Source organism: Cynara cardunculus (genome assembly GCF_001531365.2).
Source record: "Cynara cardunculus var. scolymus isolate 2C chromosome LG 12, CcrdV1, whole genome shotgun sequence".
NCBI lineage: Eukaryota > Viridiplantae > Streptophyta > Magnoliopsida > Asterales > Asteraceae > Cynara > Cynara cardunculus.
The window spans coordinates 36,009,018-36,029,109 of NC_037539.1; the positions used below are offsets into that span (position 1 = coordinate 36,009,018).

At 35.7% G+C, this 20,092-nt stretch overlaps 2 protein-coding genes across 3 annotated transcripts; one reads left to right on the forward strand and one right to left on the reverse strand.

Moving 5' to 3' along the window:
- The first annotated feature begins 1,281 nt into the window (after positions 1-1,281).
- Positions 1,282-17,538, forward strand: LOC112522418 (chaperone protein dnaJ C76, chloroplastic). 2 transcript variants are annotated; one of them, XM_025131518.1, is made up of 9 exons: positions 1,282-1,637; positions 2,638-2,766; positions 2,858-2,987; positions 3,566-3,686; positions 4,385-4,466; positions 7,496-7,546; positions 14,434-14,472; positions 16,047-16,149; positions 17,164-17,538. In XM_025131518.1, the coding sequence occupies exons 1-9, from the start codon at positions 1,398-1,400 to the stop codon at positions 17,292-17,294; spliced, it is 1,026 nt and encodes a 341-aa protein (XP_024987286.1). In that variant the 5' UTR covers positions 1,282-1,397; the 3' UTR covers positions 17,295-17,538. The 2 variants fall into 2 exon arrangements, with proteins under 2 accessions (XP_024987286.1, XP_024987287.1); XM_025131519.1 differs by having other exon boundaries at positions 17,167-17,538.
- Positions 17,539-18,222: 684 nt separating this feature from the next.
- LOC112523346 lies at positions 18,223-19,760 on the reverse strand. The gene is made up of 3 exons (XM_025132911.1): positions 19,609-19,760; positions 19,353-19,414; positions 18,223-18,813 (listed from the first exon to the last, which is right to left on the reverse strand). Exons 1-3 carry the CDS (start codon positions 19,696-19,698, stop codon positions 18,309-18,311), a joined length of 657 nt encoding a protein of 218 aa, XP_024988679.1. The 5' UTR covers positions 19,699-19,760; the 3' UTR covers positions 18,223-18,308.
- Between the last annotated feature and the right edge of the window lie 332 nt (positions 19,761-20,092).

Here is a 20,092-nt window from a genome sequence, read left to right on the forward strand (position 1 = left end):
AAAAGCAATAAAAATATAATCGTAGGAACATAAACAATAATGAATTATAAACCATGAAAATGAAAATCATAATTTCGAAATTAAAGGGATAAAATATATGAATTGTGATTTTGATTAAATTCTACTTCTTAACAACCAAACGTATAATTAAATTTGATTAAATTCCATTTTAATTTATTTAAATTTTAGTTTGTTTGACACATCCTAATTCCCACATATTCCATGCACCAATAAGTTCGAGGAAATATTCATATAACATATTTATACTACTTTATAAATCAAATTTATTAAAAATCTTAAAAATAATTTTTAATACACAAAATACTATACATTTATTCACAAAGTCTTAAAAGTCTTAAAAATAACTTATAATGTGTTAAGTACTACTACTTTATGCATTCAGTCTTAAAATCTATTAATCTACAATTAAAATAACATATAGTACAAGTTATCAATGCATGTTATTATATTTTCTTTTCATGTTCTCAAGATACTTTTGACACATTTCACTCGTACCTTCACCCTCTCATACCTCTATGTCTTCTTCTCATCCCCCAAGGTGAGATTCAAACTGATATTCTCTATGAGTTATTAAAAATTATCTCATTCAATTGCTCTAAAACTCTCGGTCTCACTCTCGATCTCTTGATTCTTTTTTTTATTAACCTGGATATCCAACCCGCTATGCGAGCCAACTAATCCTAGGACGACCACCTGCTTTGCAGATAGCCCAGAGTCACCGCATTTGAACCTCCGTGGCCACAAGAGAATTTTTATTCCTCTTTGGATTTGAACTTGGAACCTCTTGGTACTTTTGACCTTTGGAGCCAAGCTCAAACCAATCAGACACCACCCTTGTGGTTGATTCTTTGCTCTTGGTGTAAATCGAACACATGTATGAAGTCGTTTAAATATATTGGATTTTAAACTGTCATACAATTTTTTCCATCGATAGATTGTAATTGGAACCATAACTCTTATTTATTCAAATTGTATTAATATGTAAAAACTAAATGTAACTTATATCATTATTAAATATTCTCTAATAAAACCAATAAAACTTTAAAATCGTTAAAATTCACCGCTCCAACCGTATTACACGGATAGAGAACCGGTACATTGTTAATAGCATGGGATTTTACATTAAATCTTTTCATTCGAGCGTGACGACAATAAGGATGATGGTGCATGAAGCGTGCAAGACTAAGATACCCACGTGACGACACGTGTCCCAGCACGCTGCCTATAACCTCTCTTTTACTACTAAACTCATGGCTCTTAAAATTCCATCTCACCATTTATTTTGCTTTCACTCTCTTAAGCCACATAAACTACTCCCTTCATTTCTTCTTCGTTCTCCCCATTCTTTCAGCAACTCACTTGGAACACCTTCAATAATGGCTCAATTGTTATCTCCGGTTTGCACAGATCCGATTCAATTTCAAAACGGATTGAGCACTTTGTGTCCAAGAAGCAACAGATGTCGGATGTTGGCGACCAACAATAGTGTAAGGTGGAATGGAATTGGTCATGGTGGGAGGAGGAGAAGAGGATTTAGCAGAGTGAAAGTCGCCACTGATCCGTTTCCGTCTTCGTCAGGTGCTCTGGCAGATGATTACTATGCTGTTTTAGGACTGGTATGTTCAAGCTTCTGTTATCTCGTTCCCGATAAAATCCACTTAACATTATTTGATTAATTGATCCCACTAGTTACTTACGTTGATTTGCATATAAAAGTAATAGTATATAATTTGAGTATAGAAAGATCTGTTACAGTCGAATGATATATGCAATATCCGAATTGGATTCTTTTTGGACGGAAGGAGTAATGTTAAGTCCTAATTTGTCTGCTGAAAAACATTAAACACTAATTCGAATATGTAGTTTACATTTTATTCGCTAATTCGATTACAGTCTATGTAGTTTACATTCTATTCACTTGGGTGATCACTTTAGGAAATTTACTACATGTATATAATATTGGGCACATACCCAAAACACACATTGGAATCGTCTTTACATTTCTAAGCTATAAATTCCAATATGCAGCTAAAACTTTAAATATCTTGAAATAATCATAAACCAACCTGAGACGCAGGTCAAAGAAAACCAAATCGTAACTCTGATTAAGACACGGTGGATGTGGTGATACAAATCCTGATGCCTCCGACTCATTACTTAACCAACCCAAAAACCTAAAATATTGAAAATATTAGTGGTGAAAAGAACAACAAACGAGATGCTAAACCTTTTAGCTTGGATGAAATAGTTCCTTTTCCTGAAAAAGTATGACAATTGTTCATATAGAAATACAATTCCATAGTTCTAATTACCAAATCGTCATTATGAATAACGAAAGTTTTATATTTGGATAGCACAACTACCAAAGCATACCTGATACATCCTAAAAGTAAACTTTATGGGTACTCAGTCCCCAAGCCAAAATGCAACACTTTATATTTTGGGTTGTCCCAAATTTATCCTTAGAAAGTAGTTTATGTATTTGATTATTAGTCAACGGATTTTTATTACACTACGCGTGAAGTCATGTGTTCTATTAGTTATTATTTTGGTCGAAGTAATTCGTTACAATATTATTGGTTTGTAGTTACCTCATCGTGTTTCCTTTCTAATCAGCTTCCAGATGCTACTCCAGAGCAAATCAAGAAAGCCTATTATAATTGCATGAAATCATGTCATCCCGACTTGAGTGGCAATGATCCAGAGACTACAAACTTTTGCATTTTCATTAACGAGGTTTATGAGGTGGGTTTTACTCTACCATCAAATTCTACACATCATGAATGCACATTATTATGCCCTGTGCTTCTGCTATAAACAAAATATTGCAGTGTAGGTTCTCAGCGATCCAGCTCAGCGGATGGTATATGATGAAATTCATGGATATGCTTTGACTGCAATAAATCCTTTTCTTGATGATACCTGTCCAAGGGATCATGTATTTGTTGATGAATTTAGCTGTATAGGTATGTGACTAATTCTTGCATTTACCCCGTTGTGCAAGAAGGGTACATTTTGATTTTTGGACCAAATGGATTACTTATTTCCGAAACCAAAATTTCCATTACTTTGTTACAAAGTTGATGCCGACACTCAATAATTTGTTGCATTTGTCATCAAATTCAGTGAGTTGTATAATATTCCTCAAGCATGTAAGAATATACATCAATCTTTGAAGTTAAAGAGGATGCATGTCTGACTTCAAAAGTTAAGAGTGTCCATATTCCAATGGCTGGTCTACTAAATTATGTTTTTTTGCTATACCTATTAACAGTTCATAACACAGATGCTTGTGTATTTTGATTTTAAGTAGGTTAACATCTCTAGGGAAATAATAGCTTGCTTTTCTAATACATCTTTGTGCAACAAGATTTTTTGTATTTGTGATTAGTATGATGATGACAAGCCACAGATTGTAAACAAATTACAAAACAATCTACATGGATCACTTTTGTTTGTATTACTTGATAGATGTCAAACTTACTGGAACTTGCAGATCTATGTTAGTGAATACTTGAGATATAATTCTTTTTCCTTACCATAGGCTGCAAAAATTGTGCCAATGTCGCCTCAGACGTCTTCTCTATAGAGGAGGACTTTGGTAGAGCCCGAGCATGTAACCAGCATGGAAACCCTGACTTGGTTCAACAAGCCATTGAGAGTTGGTAATTTTCTGGTTTATGCTCATTTTATCAACATGAAAAAAATTGATTTAGTTTCTTGACCTTAATGAGTCTTAGTTTCAGAATCTTGTTACCACTAGATGAATGTACTCTGTTGAACTTAATGTAATCGTTACCTAATTATCTAAATAGTATTGGTATAATCACCTTTCTATAAAGTTTAATGCATTGATCTGTATTGTCCAATATCTGTGTTTCGGTTGTCTCGTTTCTTTTTCACCACACATCTATGTCGATGTAGCTAAGGAACATAGTCCATTCCATGGGCAACAGTTTAAAGTGTTATTACTGCACCCACATTATGTATATCATATTCACTAAATTGAACAAATAAAAATGAATCTATAAGCAGGAAGTAAGTATTATTTGAAGTTAGAACACCCACACGCATGCTTTAATATTCAAGTAAACAACAGATTATGCATAGGATAGCATATGCTTTCACTATATTTTACCATGTAGATCTTATTTTACCCATGATTACCACTTTGTGCCTTAAAAGTACAAATCCTCTAGAGCAGGGTGTTTTGCCATGGAGTCTCAACTGTTTAAGCTCTTCCTTGCATATTACCTCCTAATGAGATATAGTCTTCCCCACAAGTTGCTAATGTTTTGGTATCTCACATTTTCATGGTTTAATCTTTGGCACTTAACTTAACTGAGAATTTGTTTCTTTTCAGCCCTGTTGATTGCATTCATTGGACTTCTGCTGCACAACTATCTTTGCTTGAAGATGAAATGCGGAGGGTAGAAAGAGTGAATGTAAGGAATACTGCAATAGATTTATCTTACATCCTCATTTTTATCGATCTTCATCATCTCAGTTTGATGTGATAAAACTAGATGATTTGGCAGGTTTGAGCCAGAAATTGTAGTTTGAGGAACAACTAGATTAACTAGGATTGTCTCTTTTGAGGGCATTATTCCTTCTCTTTATGAGTAAAGAAGGTCAAGAAAGCCTCATTCTATGCCCCTCCTTAATCCTTATAGAAAAGGTTGACAAATTACTTGGTCATAGTTAAATTATATTAACTATTATGATTCTTGTTGAAGCTGTCTCAAAAATGCTTGACCTAGTGACATCTAACATGTAAATCAGAGGGAATAGTATGAGAATTCGAATCTGATTTAGAGTTTTGTGATAGCTATAATACTTGGAGTGAAGAAAGCTCATTATAGAATGGGTATGTAGAAGGGTTATATGTGGGGACAAATAAGAACATTGAGATAAAGAGGGGAATAACACTGTTGTGAGCCATAACAAGTTAACAACTTTATGATGATTCATATTAGATCGTCAAATATTCTAGAGATCTGAACTTCATAGAACCAGGAACAACTAAATGACTTGCTACTTTTCTAGTTCCCTAGTGAGTTTTCTAAGATGCTTAACCAAAATAGAGTTATTTAAAGTGTCATAAGTCCCTTGTCTTCCCGTCAATATTCTCGTTGGAGACAATTCGTCCTTGTTTCATTGGGACATACCATGAGATGGGGGAAAATTATGTTGGCCAAGCAAGGTTGAATGCATATGTAGTTGGAGAGCATAATCACTAGTAGACAATAAAAATATTTGAAGAACTTTGAAGGTCCTTTCCGGTCAAACAAGCCTTTTGAGAAAATAAGATATGTGTTTGTGACATTGGAAGCTCGGATAAGTTAACTCGTAAGGGGATTTCATCATTCTTTGGCCCTTTGCCCTTTATTTCAGTTTCAAGCTTGTCACCTGACGGTTCCGTTCTTCTTTGTTTTCTTGATTACCTTTTTAGCTTTGGCTATATTGCCATGGTCCATGGATCTTTAGGGATTGTATATGTCTTGCATTTGGCAAAATAAGTATGAACTGACCCCATTAGCAACTTGCTTTTAGAGATAAAAATGTGCACCTAGATATTCGCTAGCGCATCAAGTATATTATGCAATGCTGCCTCCATGCTTTTGATAATTGGAAAAGCAAGAGGTTGTAAGAGGTTTAGTGTCGTGAATCATGCTGATGAGAATGATATAGAGATTGGGAGAGAAGGGAAAAGAAGGGGAGATAATGCGTATCCTAGCAACTTATTGGCTGTGAGAGGCTTGCTTGAACAAAAAACAATCACAAAGCCCCTTTTATGCTAGTATGTTGGGGGATTATATCAATATACATGTGTGTGCATTACATTATATTATGTGTATGTAGGATCATAAAATATTCAACAGATAAAACTTAATAGACTGCAACACAATTAAACAAAGCTAAATACTTCCTTAATAACACGTGTAAAAATGGTATTTTTCTAATCATGATGAAAAAGAATTTCAAGTCATAAGAATTTTTATAAATTTATTGACTTATATAAAACTATTCTTCTTTCTGTATGGATGTAACTGTCTATGTGGATTAATTCTGTATAGAGTGGAGTTTTTTATCTAGGAGGTTTTCTTATAAATGGAAGGAGCCTGTTCTTTAATTGGGCGGGGCAGGTTTGGAAAAAAACTCGCCTTTATGCATAAAGCTCCCCTTAGAAGGTTACTGAATAAACCACTTTCTATATCATTAAGCCACTATTAAAAAGTCAGTCTCACTAAGCTCATTAAGTGCTAACAAACATACGCTATGTACTAGAATCCGAAATAATCCTCTACCATCCCTTCTTAATATGTAACTGCAAATCTGTCCATGAATATTAATTTCTTTCACGGAAGAGGATCTAGGATCCTAGGGGGAGGGAGAGAGTGATAGACTCTTCTTTAGGATGTGCAGAAACCAGAAAGTAGAAGACAGATGGAAGAAGAGTATTTTTAGTAAAGGAGATTGCTGAATTCTTCCTACAGCTCATGCCATTACCCTAGTCCTCTATTACCAGATGTAACAGAATAGCCTATAAAGATATTTCTGTAACAGAAAAATTCTCCTCATAGAACCCTAATTAGAGGTAGTTTTAGTGCAGGGTATAGTTGTTCATATGAGAAGGCTTTTTCTTGGTCATTGCAGGTTGAGGCACAGCCCTTGTATGATATTGTGCTGGGTTTGGTTAGGTGGGATATCAGAGATGTTGTGAAGGGGGAAATGGCGATGAAGATGAATAGTTTTGCTTCTTTTTTCTTTTATCTATCTATAAATTGGCAGTATGTATTGAGATTCAATGGCTAAAGTTATCAGTTTATCATATTTTGACTTCAAAAGTTGAATATTCATCTGTTAGGTTTAGGTTACTTCTTAATGAAAACTTGAACATTGCAAGAAACAACAATATTAATTAGATGGATTATGATTACAAAATATTGGAAAAAGTAGTTTGTCTACCAAGCTGTGCAAGTGCAATAGTCCAGTTAGCAATTTGTTACAGGGGCAATATTTGGTTGCCGAGCTTCACCTTTGCCATTAGAAGTAAAAGGCTGCTCGTAGCAGTATTTTCTCTCGGTGAGCCATGCTATGTCATGCAATGAGTTTGACTAGAAAGTAAGAAGCAGAGGATTCTAATATTCTTTTGAGGCGTGAGAATTCTCAATCATTAAAGTAGTGGTTGTGGCTTGAATAATGGCCTTTCCTTTTTGTATACCTGATGGATTCTTTTTGCATTTAGCTGGAAATCTTGTCTAAGGGCATTTGTTGAACAAGATTTATCAGCATATCTCATGGCTAAGATTGTATTATTAGGTAACTTTTTTGAAAACAATAAAATTTTGTTCATTTATCATAAGAAACACTATGATGTTAAACTGCTCGGGGAAAAGCTTATTTCAAAATATTATATCTCTAGTTCTATAAGAAGTGATATTGCTAACTCTACCTGTGGTTATTTGACCAGGTTGCCCTGATGCTTGCAGGAATGGGTTCATCCGCAGATGTTTTTAGAATGGTATGACCCATCTTTTACAGTTTGGTTATTGGTAATAAGTTTCGTCCAGTGCTTTGGTCATCCCAAGTGTGATGACGGGGAGAGGCCATTTACGAACTAAAATGTTTCTCTCCATGCTCTGCTATTGAGAATAAAATCACACCTATACTATATTGGTCAAGCCCTTCTTTTTATGTTTGATAAGCTGTTCCCAGCTAAAGCATTTGAAATTCCTACAATTGGCAAGTGCAATTTATTAGCTTGTTTGTTAACTATCATAATAGATTTGTAGCACTTCGGCTTTATCTTAACATCCTTCCTTATCAACGACACCCATCTTTTTATTTCATGTACTTCTTTTTGTTGGCCTAAAATTTCATCTTACAAAGCATGGTTGGTCTCTTTCACATCTTATAGATCATACTCTTCAACTCTAGTCTTATGGTCAATTGTACTCATGATGCATTTCACTACTTTGGATCCTGGTCTTATATCAATGTAAAATGATATCATCTTCACTAATTCCGCACTCCATTTTTTGTAATATTTATCATGTATTGGAAATGTCAAGGTTTGAGTACCTCATGTCTAGACATACTAACATCACCTTCAATTCACCGAACATTGATAAGCGTGCAATGGGTTCACGTACGTAAGGAGGAAGGTTAGGGTTTTTTTGGTAAATAGCTTGTCACTTAATAAAAAGTTAGGCTGGAAGAAAGCAGGTAGTGGCAGATAGTTTGTTGGAAGTCAGTTAGCCAAGCATAATTGACTGGGTATAAAAAGATGAAGTTGATTATGAATAGGCATTTGATTTTTTTCTCTGATTGTAAAGGCTAGAGATAATTGAGGGAGAGTACATGTCTGTAGAAAGCTAGCTCATTTCAGATTCTAACAACTCGAGCATATTCTTTTGATTTGTAGAAAGCTAGCTCATTTCAGATTCTAACAACTCGAGCATATTCTTTTGATTTGTAGAAAGCTAGCTCATTTCAGATTCTAACAACTCGAGCATATTCTTTTCATTCTTTCTTAAGTAGTTTCGTCCCAGAGTACATCACACATTGGTACAGTCCTACTGCATATATAATTTGTCTTAATTTGGAACAATCTAGAGCTGTTCGGTTCCAAGTTATTTTTACATACCTCCAACTTTGCATGAACTGATTGCCTAGTCTCATCAATCAACATGATTTCCTTAGTGAGAAATATACAGCTTAGCATGTCATTTTGTATGTATCCTTTTTGAGTTTATACGTAACTAAAGCAAAAGACTCGGGGGTTGTTTACCAAATGCTTACCGGCATGAGTCACCCCTTATTTACCTTATTGGTAACATTCTCGGCCATCAAAATTGATTATTGATAAGCACTTTTACTCGTGAAGCGCTTACCAGGAAAAAGTCTTCTCACTTACCGGATTAGATTCTCGGTCCTTATGTAGCCTCTTACTGGGTAAGATTCTTGGCTTGCCATGTTCACATGATAAATCAAGTGACATTCGGTAAGCGCTTACCCAGTAAGCGTTTGGTAAAGGCCCCTTAGACTAAGGGGACATTTACCAAAAGCTTACCGAGTAAGCGCTTACCCGGTCACTTACCTTACCGGGTGAGCATGGCAAGGACTAGAGGCGGACCTATGAAGGCCCGAGTGGGGTCCCGTGCACCTGCTCAACCGATTTTTGCAAGTACAATTCTTTTTAGGGTGTGAAAGGTGCAACTACTAAACTTTGAGGGGTGCTCTGAGATATTAGAAAATATATGGAACATTAACCAAAAAACTGAAAAAGTCCCTCGTGATCAACCAAAAAACTTCAAAAATCCCTCAAAAGCAACCAAAAAACTTAAAAAGAAATCTTAGGCAAGGGCAAGGACCGACGATCTTACCCTGGTAAGTGAGCGTGGTGAATCTTACCTGGTTAGTGCTTACCAATAATCTTACTATGCCATTTTGATAGCCGAGAATCTTACTAAGGTATGTGAGGATGGTGTCTCTTACCTGTAAGCATTTGGTAAACGGCCCCTAAGCATTAAGCAATAAGCATTATATGTAAGCATTTCTCAAAATCACACCACATCACTTCTTCATGCACTTGTCATCTCTTGATCAATAAGCATTATATGTAATGCCGTTGTTAGTCTCTTACATCTCTTGACGAGTCCTTTAATCAATGATAGTCTTAACCTTAAGGCCTTAACTTGTGCTTGGTAACAACTTGTATTGTTTCACTGTGTGGTTCATAAGCTTGATCGCTCAATAAGTTATAAGGCTTGTTCTTTTTCCCCGCAAGCACAATATTCTTCTTTATTAATCAAGTATCCTCTTTGTTTCGAGGATAACATAACTTCTTAGTGAACCATATTGGTATGGCTTTCGAGAGGCATTTTTGAAACTTCAATTGGTTTAGGAAAGGTTTACTTATTTCATCTCTCTTACTACTTCTTTCACCTCCAACCCTTTGGTTTTACACACCAATGTGTTATTGAAGTCATCAAAAGAGTTATCCAGCTTACTTGTTCTCTCTGAATTATTTCTACTTCAAAATAAGCTCTCTTTCATTATCTAACTCCATTATCTTTGCATAAGAGTATTTGGTAGGACTTGTGACCCTAGTTTTTCTCTTTCCTATATCTTAGCCAACTTATATATATGTCATCCCTCTCTTCTTTGGCCCTAGTTTCTTGTACAACTCCTCGTATGCTTCATCTTTAACTTCTTTCAATGTTCCCTTAAATTTCAGCATGAGTAGTTTTGATTTCGTTTTGTTCTCTACATTGTTGTTCTCTACACTCTTACAAAACTTACAACCATGCAACTATGTGTAACATCCTTTCTTCTAGATAGCCATTTGTACCTTTCATTCCACCAGTTGGCGATGACTTTAGTTTGATGGCTACTTCATTTCCTTTCTTTTGCCACCCCTTTTGCAACCATTAGAATGCACATGCGTTTTTTCCACATTTTATTAGAATCCTCTTTCATGTTCAATGGCCCTTCTTCAATCTTTCTATTGTTAACATAATTAAATTCTCACTTTTTAGGTTCCAAGACTTAGTCCTAGGGTATTAAAACAATGTTACTTTGACTACCGTGATGTCTAACATAGTACTTGAAGGCAAAAGTGGGAATCTTGTTTCTCATAGTGTTTACGACCATCAAATCATAAGCTACCACAAAATTTTAGATTTCTCATTCTTGTGATTTTCATTACTACATCCAAAACCTGTATGGAACTTTTCAGAGCGTCAATACAACCTTACCTACACCATTTATGTCTCTTATAGAATGGTGCTATTTGGTATTGCATTAGTGTCTTCTTGGTTATTTCAAAACAGTCTTTTCATAGAGACATTCATGTCTACATGGGGCATGACAAATTGATAATTGTAATTCTCACATAGGATCACTCAAGTGGCCCTTTAGTCATCAAGTGCCACCCCCATTGTTTTCACTTGGTTAACAACCTAGAAGCTAAACCTCTCGTGCCCCTTTGATTGAAACTAACCGCTGCATTAAGCGGTTCACAAAATTCAGTGGGAATTAATCAACTTGTCATGTTCTTGTGGCTATTTGTGGACTTATCTCAACATGGAAGGAATCTTTCAAGTACTTTCCAAGCAATTCTATTCAAAGGAACAATGAAGACAGCAATTTAGACAAGTAAATGTATCAAAAGATCATAGTATCATGCCATTCTTCATTTCTCCTTTTTTTTTTTCTGGAAAGAGGACGAAACCTCGGTCAAACTTTATAAAACAAAAAAGACAAGAATACACTGATAGTGATTACGTAAATATTATTTTTAGGATGTGATTTGATTTATTTCCTTTCATGTATATGGTAGCTTTCCTATGTAAGCTCTTGGTATATGTTATATAATTTTGGTGAATAGAATCGAGAACGCAAGGGATTACAGCCTCTTTCATGGTATCAAGGCCCAATCCCACCTCTGACTTCGCTTCTCCAATCTATCAACACTGTTTCTTGCCCCTTTTGCTTCATCTTCCCCAATTGCTCTGCTGTTGTGCCTCTCGCATGCATTATGTGAAAGCTGCTGAAACCCAGAATTGTTCTGCCCTAGCCTCTGATTACCGCCCTCTCCCCTGTCTCCCCTCTTTTATCTGTCTCGAAAAAAACGAGAAAACCCTACCTATCCCCCATCTCCCACCTTGTCTATGGGAAAAAAACAAAAAATAACACCACCCTAACTAGAAAAGCAAGAACAAACCGTCTCCACCTTGGCACCTTTGAACAATGACAAGCTAGACCCAGGATTGGAGCACTAGACTCGTTGCCCATATGCAAGACCGATCCATCTTCCTCCGCTTCGAACTTCTTGAACCATCTTCGATTCTTGTACACGTGACTCGTGGCACCCTAGTCTATCCACCATGCGAGATCATCATCCTGTACATAAAAGACATAGAAAATTGTGTTAAATAATTCTCACTCGAATTATTAAAAACGTTTGAATTGTTTAGGGGTTGGTCATTTGACCCTTGTCTCACCCCACTCTTACTTGCTCCAGTCTTTTTACCTTTACCAATTCGGCAATCTCTTTAGAAGTGTCCTGTTCGACCATAGATCCAACAAGTCATATTTGACTTCTTGTTGGGTCCATGTTTGGGGTTGTCGAACATTCGCTTTTTACCCTTGTCGAGCTTTTTCTTGGTTGTGTGTTTACGATCCTCAACATGCGTTGACATTGAATGATCCAGGACATCCTTATCCTTGGCCTTACCACTTTCTTGCACATGTAGTGATTCCTTAATACATAAGTGACTGCCAAGTTGCACCAAGGAAATTTCTTTCTTTTTATGTTCAAAACATAACACGGCAACTTGTCAATAATACTCGACACCGAGATGTATTCGTCCATTTTCATATGGTGTTGAATAAATTGACCAAGGATTTGGAGTAGTTCATTATACTATATTGCTCTATTACGGGTCTGGACTCGATGATTTTGTAATTGTTAAATTTACTCATGGGGAACTTATTACTCGAAGTGTCCTCGGCCATGTATTTCGATTCCAAGGCGTCCTATAATCCCTTTGTAGATTCTAATTCCGTTAAACATCAAAAAGAGCATCGCACATACCGTTCAAAAGATGCCCATGGCATATGTAGTCGTCGTTTTCCCACTTGACCCTGCGTCTCAGCATTTTCAATGATCTCGGGCATGGGGGTGCTAAGAACATACACAACCTTCAAAGTGGTGAGAAGGGAGTGCATTTTCTTCTGCCATCGACAAAGATCCTTTCCTTGAAACTTTTCCAGTTTCCCAAACTTCAAGGTCATGTCCCAAACAGATTCCTCCTGATTTGCCATCGTTGGAGAAAACAGGAATTATTGTACTTGAATGTTAGAAATTGGGATTTGGAGATGATAAGAGAACTGGATAATCTCTTAGGATCGTGTAGAGTACGCTTTCCAAATACAAGAATCCGTCCCTTATAGCCTTGAGTTCACGAATTTAGTATTGGGATAATCCTAGAAAAATCTCTCTTTCAAAGGCTGCGAAATTGAGATATATATACCCAGATTCTCGTTTACATATTCATATGAGAGATCGACAGTTACAAGCGGTTAAACGGTTATAACCGTGAATGGATAAGATTGGATAGCTGTTACAACCGTATCAGAGTTCCAGGACCGAAGTCTGACTCCAAGTACCCGAACTCGAACTCTGAAGTCCAAGTTTGGGTGCACAAATCAAAGTCCAGAGTTATACTTAGTCAATTATCACAAGTCTGGACTCAAAGCACCAAAGTCTGGATACATATCCAGAAATTTGACTCTTTAGTCCAGAGTTCCAGACTTGGTCATTTTGATCGGTAACTTCATAACTCTGATCAGATCTCTGATCACACTACCCCAGACTTGTACTTGATGAAATAAAAAAAAAACACAAATAAATATTGATTTTCTTGGTAAGGAAAACACAATATTATTGTATTGATGAAATGATAAATTAAAAAATACATGTAACTAGTTGATTATTAAAGATTCAACAATGACCTTGATGAATTTTTATTCTCTACAATTTATACATGATGAAACTTATTATCAATAACCAAAAAAAAACCCATGAATTTGGGACTATTTATCTTAGAGATAAACAATAGACACCACCCACCGCCCAAATTTTCCTCTCCAATTTCCAGCAAGAAAAACAGGGGCTCTAATATACCTGGGCAACAGGCTCTAATATACGAGGTGCTGCCCCGCATCCCGCCTGATAGGACCACAGCCAAGAGCTCTGCCTCTTGGAAACCCACAAGAGCGCGGTCGCTTTAACCTCCGCTTTATGACGATCTTAGGTTTATGGTAGCTTATAAAAGCGTGCACTCTGCACCTCCTCACTCATATTATAGCTTAACAAATAAACTCACTGATCTCATGTAAATCACAAGTACACTAAAATGCTTGATGACACAATCACCGGCAGTCTTCATTCTGCTCTTGATTGCTGAATCTGAATGCAAATGAATCCATAACCACCTTCCACGCTGTTGGTTTTGCTAATATGATTATATCCTCTTGTTCCTTGTCTAAATAAAATCCTTTGTAGCTTCTACTATTGTAGTATCTAACTGGATCTATAGTTTATGATATTGATATGATGTAATAATATAAATGTAACTGCTTGATAACTCTGTTAACTAAATAAAGTGTAAATCTTTTATATAGAAAAATGAAAAGGAATTTCAGTACTAATACTTGAAAGATGGAGACATTATTGTTATTTGATGAGTAGAAAAAATTTCCATAGGGAGAAACGATGTCAGTTGCAACGTAATCACACTTGAGGAAAAAATGTATAAAAATCAAATGGTGCTAAGTGCATGTTTTAAGGGGGCATATTCATTGATTGCATCTTAACAATCGTGCTGTTTGTTTTGGCAGGCAAGCACTCGATGGGAAAAGAGACAAAATAAAGTCCTGGTAAGAAATATAACCTGTTCAAAATTCCAACTTTATTTTTCATATATGTGATAGGTTCTTGTTCATTTTAAAATGAAGAAGACATAACAAATACATAAACATTAGCACTCTATGTGGACACATGAACATATTACACACTACTATGCCACTTACTTTCTACTCTTGAAATGGATTACTTCTAAATTTTTGCTATTATTGTTGCCAAAACCTTCAGTTGAGGCTTTTTTTTTTCATTCTTATGGTCATTTAGTTTTCAGTACATTGCCCTATTGATAGATTTGTGTAATACATGGTGGAAGTGCTGCTTCACACACACGCTGTGCTGCATGATTACTTATAGGTTATAGAAGTTCAATTATGTAGATGTCTTCACTGTACCCTTAAAACAAAATAAAACTACAAAGGCACTTCAGCTAATAGCATTACTATCTAGATAATTTTAGTGCTAAAGCAATCGTGTGATATGTTAAAGGCAATAGTGGAGCTACAGTATGAGTCCACTTAAATGTCCATGTAAGCATGTGGGGATGATTTATGGAATGTTCATTTCAGCATGCTGGTTAATGTCTTATATTTTTAAGCAATAGACCTGGTTTTGAAGACTTGTTATCAGTGCTATTACTTTTTCTTAGAATTCTAAAGTTTGTCCAACATTTTTCTAAAATTTATATTAAATAGTTAGAACAGCTATTTTAACTTGTGCATTAAACATTTATGCATTTATGCTTTTTAGATAATATTGGAAATATGGAACAGTTACTTTACAAATGTATGAGTTCTTGTTAGTAAAGGCGCTTTTACTACTAATTTCATCTTTATAAAGATATTTTTCTAAAGTCGTGTATTAGAAGGATTATACTTTTCTTGTTATTCCTACAAACTTCGTCTTTTATATTTGTTAGTCTTATGATTGTTCTTTTTAGGTAGCAAGCTAGGTTCAAGCTTGCTTCAGTTTTTGCAAGTTTCTTTTACATATTTGGACCGTGATTTTATGATAAGCATTTTCAATAAAATTATAAACATGATAGAGCATACTAATGGTGAAATTGACTCACTTTTAGAAAATAATATTTTTCGTATAAATAGAACTTACTACCTTTTGTTGTTAAGATAATGATGGGGGTCTAAGAGTTTATGTGTTCGTTCCATAAAATTATTAAAATAATAGTGAGCACACTTTACGGAAAATCCTGTGTCCACCACTGCCTAAAGACATGAAATTTTGCTACTGAAATGAAAGGATCTTGGTAAATATTTGTTCACAATATCTGATGTCCAAGAGGTTGTTCACGTTCCAGGTCAATACAGGTTTTTGAGCTTTTCAAAACCACAAAAAATGAAAAAGAAAAATCCAACTTAAGCATGCTGTACAAGTAGAGTAATATTGGTTTTCTTTTTGCAAAGGGTTCAAATCAAAATGCATTTGATAGGTATGAGTTTGACTTCAAAAGGCAACCATATGTGGTTTAGCAAGATGCTTAATGCCTGTTAGATCTGACTTTAGACGACATTAACCATTTTCCCAACCATGTATATTATTACTTATATTGACAAATTAGCTCTATTGATTGTAGGAACAAGCTAAAATAAGAATGATGAAATCGAAAGGTTCTAATGACAAAGCTGAACCTTACTGGAGCGACCTTTGGGGCAATGGTAAAAATCGTCAAAGTACAGGTACGTGTATTTCAATGAAAGGAAATTCACAGCTTGTTAAGCTATTAATTGGCATTTCTATTTTCACTCTACTTTTATAAAAAAGCTCTTTTTGCATTTTCTTTTCTTTCAATTTAATACTAGATGACTCTGTTGTTGGATATGTTGTGTTATGATTGTTGCATCTGTCGGTGTTTCGGTCTTGGACCTTCGCATGTGCCCAGTTTTCAAACCTCCTTCCCTTAGTAGCATTCCATCCTTGTTTGTAAGCTTGACATATAATAGGATGAAGTTTGTAAAGGTAGGTGTTGGTTAATGCCAAAAAACTAATAATATATGCATATGCTACACGTAAAGTCACTTTTTTTTTTTATAATTAGGATGTTAAATATCCAAAAAAAATCTTTCTCTAAAACATTAATACAAGATTACAGGAAACAAGTAGAATCAAATTTTTTTCCAGTATCTGCTTCTTGTATTTTTATTAGCGGCGAAGCCCTGAAGGAACCTACAAGGTTACTGTACCATATTTAGTTAATGAAACTGCATCTTTGCTAAACGCAAAGAAACTGTTACTTTCCTCTTCAGACCTTGCAAAGCCGAGGAGCCTTAATGTGTAATTTGTGCTTATTTATACAACACACAAGTTGTGTCCAAATAAACATATATAATGGTATGTGATCAACTATCTTGTTTTCAATTTGTTGCTCCAAGGAAAACACCTGAATTTGTGTCGGTAGTCCAAATTTATGCCTAAGTCGACACATTTTGTTTTTGAAGTATATAATATTTTTATAGGAAAAAACTCACATACCCTCCTCACTTTTGGTAAGGCTTGAACCCCTACCGGTAACCCAGATACCACTGGACCAATGTTTAGTTATTCTTGGCTAAATAATCTCCGTGGTGGCCCTATTACTATGCTTTAGGTGGTGGTTGTGGTTATTTTATAGTTGTATGGTTTATGTCTACTTGATTTGTTGGTGTTGGATTGCTAACTGATCTTATACAAAATTTCATGCAACTTTGGCACAGAAGAGGAAGTGAAAGAGAGAGCAAGCAGAGCAGCAGCAGCTGCACGAAGATGGAGGGAGTACTCAAGACGAGGTGTAGACAAACCTGCCAGTTATAAACTACCCGACACTGTCTCCAAGAGCGAAACATGAAGTGTAAGTCGCTGATGCCATCTTGTATGTATACGGTGAAAAGTCATGATGCTTCGTGTTGAAAATGAACCGTGCAGGTATGCCCCAACTTTGTCTGTGATGCATGCAAGTTGTATATGCATTTCCTGCGTCACCGAAAGTATCTGTATATGCATTAGTTGTATAGATAACTGAATGATTAAGATATAGTATCGTGTATATGGTGTTTTTTCTTTTATTTCAATGTTAAAGGGTGGAACGTCTAGTAATTTTTCCGTCTGTGTCAATAAGGTAAAGAGTCGTAAAAACATCCTCCATTGGTAGGATTAACCGAGACTGTTGTCTAAAAATTAAGGGGTTGTTTACCTAAATGCTTACCCGGTAAGTGCTTACCGTTAGGAGTCAACACTATGATTTATTTTATTGGGTAAGGTTGTAGTACATCAAAACGTATTCCATGCAACAAATTTCCTGGTAAGCGCTTATCCAGGTAAGAGTCGTCACCCTCACTTACCGGATAAGACTCTCCATCCTTATCCTCGTTCTTACAGGGTAAGATTCTTGGCTCTTGTCATGTTCATCCGGTGAGAAAAATTATCCAGTAAGTACTTATCTGGTAAGCGTTTAGTAAACGGTCCATAAGTTCATGTTTAACAATCATAAACTAGCTTACTTTTTTGAGCTTATTGAAAAAATCCAGTTTCGACCAAAAGGTCATTTGCCAGCGGGACCCACTTGGGTCATTAGTAAATCCCAAACCTCCCGTGATGTCAAGGGTTCAAACATCATCAAAGGTAAGTCATAAGTAGTTCAAACCTCCCATAATGCCCTTGTAAATTAAATTTACAGAAAAACAAATGGATTTATGTGATTGGTTGTTATTAGTTTGTACGGTTTGTATAAATTGAGGCGATTTGTATTTGAACGTTCCTCTCTCTCTGTATATTGTTTGATTTGGTTTAAATGCTCATGACCATTAATACATCAAATGCTTGTTACAAGCAAAGTTTAAATTTACCATCCATTATTAAAGTTCTATGGAGAGATTATATTAAGATGACCCCCAGATGTTACAAAAGAAATCAAGTCATTTGTTAACGTAGACGAAGCTCCATGTTTCTCTTCATAAAAGGAAGACCTGCAAACGGGACATTGGCCATGGCTTTTCACCCACGGCACGATGCAGTCCTCATGAAACATATGATTGCAGGCTGTCACCATAACCACAGCTTTCGCTTCAAACTCTTCCAAGCAAATAACGCACTTTTCATCTTCTTCTTCTTCCTCCACTTCTTTTTCGGTCTCTTGACCTCCTGATCCGGATGCGTTTCTAGCAGCGTTTTGTCGGTAAAACTTGCCCAACCTTCGTATTAGCTTCTTTGGGATAGGATTGTAAATCTCTTTCTTAAGCTTCTCAAAAGCTTTCCTTTGCTCATTTAAGGTTAGGCCATAATTCGCTTGTCGGGATTGTGCGGTTTGTCTTGACCTCAAATTTGGGTCGTTACGGAACACTACAAGCTGCATACGAGGGGGTGGGAATCTGCAAATTTTAGAGCAAATTATATTAAAATGAAATATACTTTGTTTCGATTCAAAAACTTTCATTTTGTAAAATGCTTAAGCATTAAGATATATAGTTTACGTAGTTTGCTCTCAATTCTATTTTGTGTGACGTATTTTATCGTAACTGTTTGAGATAATGTACCTAAATGAAGATTATAATAATACGTCAAAAAAATTATAATTTAATCAGTACGTCAAAAAAAAGATTTCAAATGACTTTAATAACAGGGTAATGCATACATCTGTTTGATTTTTTAAGGTTGGATTCCGATGAGAAGCGTAAGAAGAGATCTCCACCCTTGGATCAATCCTAATTGAATGTCAACACTACTAGTGAGATGCACTTATCAATTCCCTGCTAAAGCCAATTCATGGGTGGGGGGCATGAGATTAAAAATGATCAAGGGTTTAAATCTCTTATTACGCTTCTCACTGTAACTTTCCTTCTACATGAATCCTTTGCCGTTTGATTTATGTCTCTGATAAGATAGCGATGTAGCTAGGGATGGGGATCACCTGATCGCAGAAGTGAAGATTCTATGTGACCACCACGACGGATCAACATCAACTCTCTCGTTCTGCAAAACATTAAACAAAACATAGAAAGGACCAATGATCGACGGTTTTAATTACATTTTGATTGGATTGAAAGAAATTAGTTATAATCATCGATCTTTATCAGTTCACACGATGCTCTTCTTTGATCAATGATATTAAAACTTAAAAAAAATCATCAATTTCGAGTCTCAGAATTCAAAGGGTGTTAACTGACCAGGGTCGAAGGATGTGGCCTATCGCCATTGGTGACATAGTGCCGAGAATTGTTGCTCATATCATATCCAGTGTCGATGGAATGCTGCATATCAATATGGCTTTTATGAATAAGCTATAAAGCTGTGATTGAAACAAAGTGTATTGTTTCTGTCAAGTATTTATGCCTTCGAATTTGAAAGTTTTTTGCTTATAGTAGTTTTCAAGCAAGGCATCATATTCTCGCTTTCATTAACAAGTGCATTTGGTATGGACACGATAAAGACTTGTTATTCCATATTTTGCACAATATTAAAGGCACGACAAGACTAAATGGACAAAAATGCGTTCTTTTCTCCCACCAAAATATGTGGTTCAAAAATTGTGGAAACAGAACAAAGTTGATAAATTACTAAACTACCCATATCAAATTTAGACCCTAAAACCTTCCACCAAACTCGCCCTTAAAGACCATGAAAAGGAAAACTTTGCAATTTTAAAAAGAG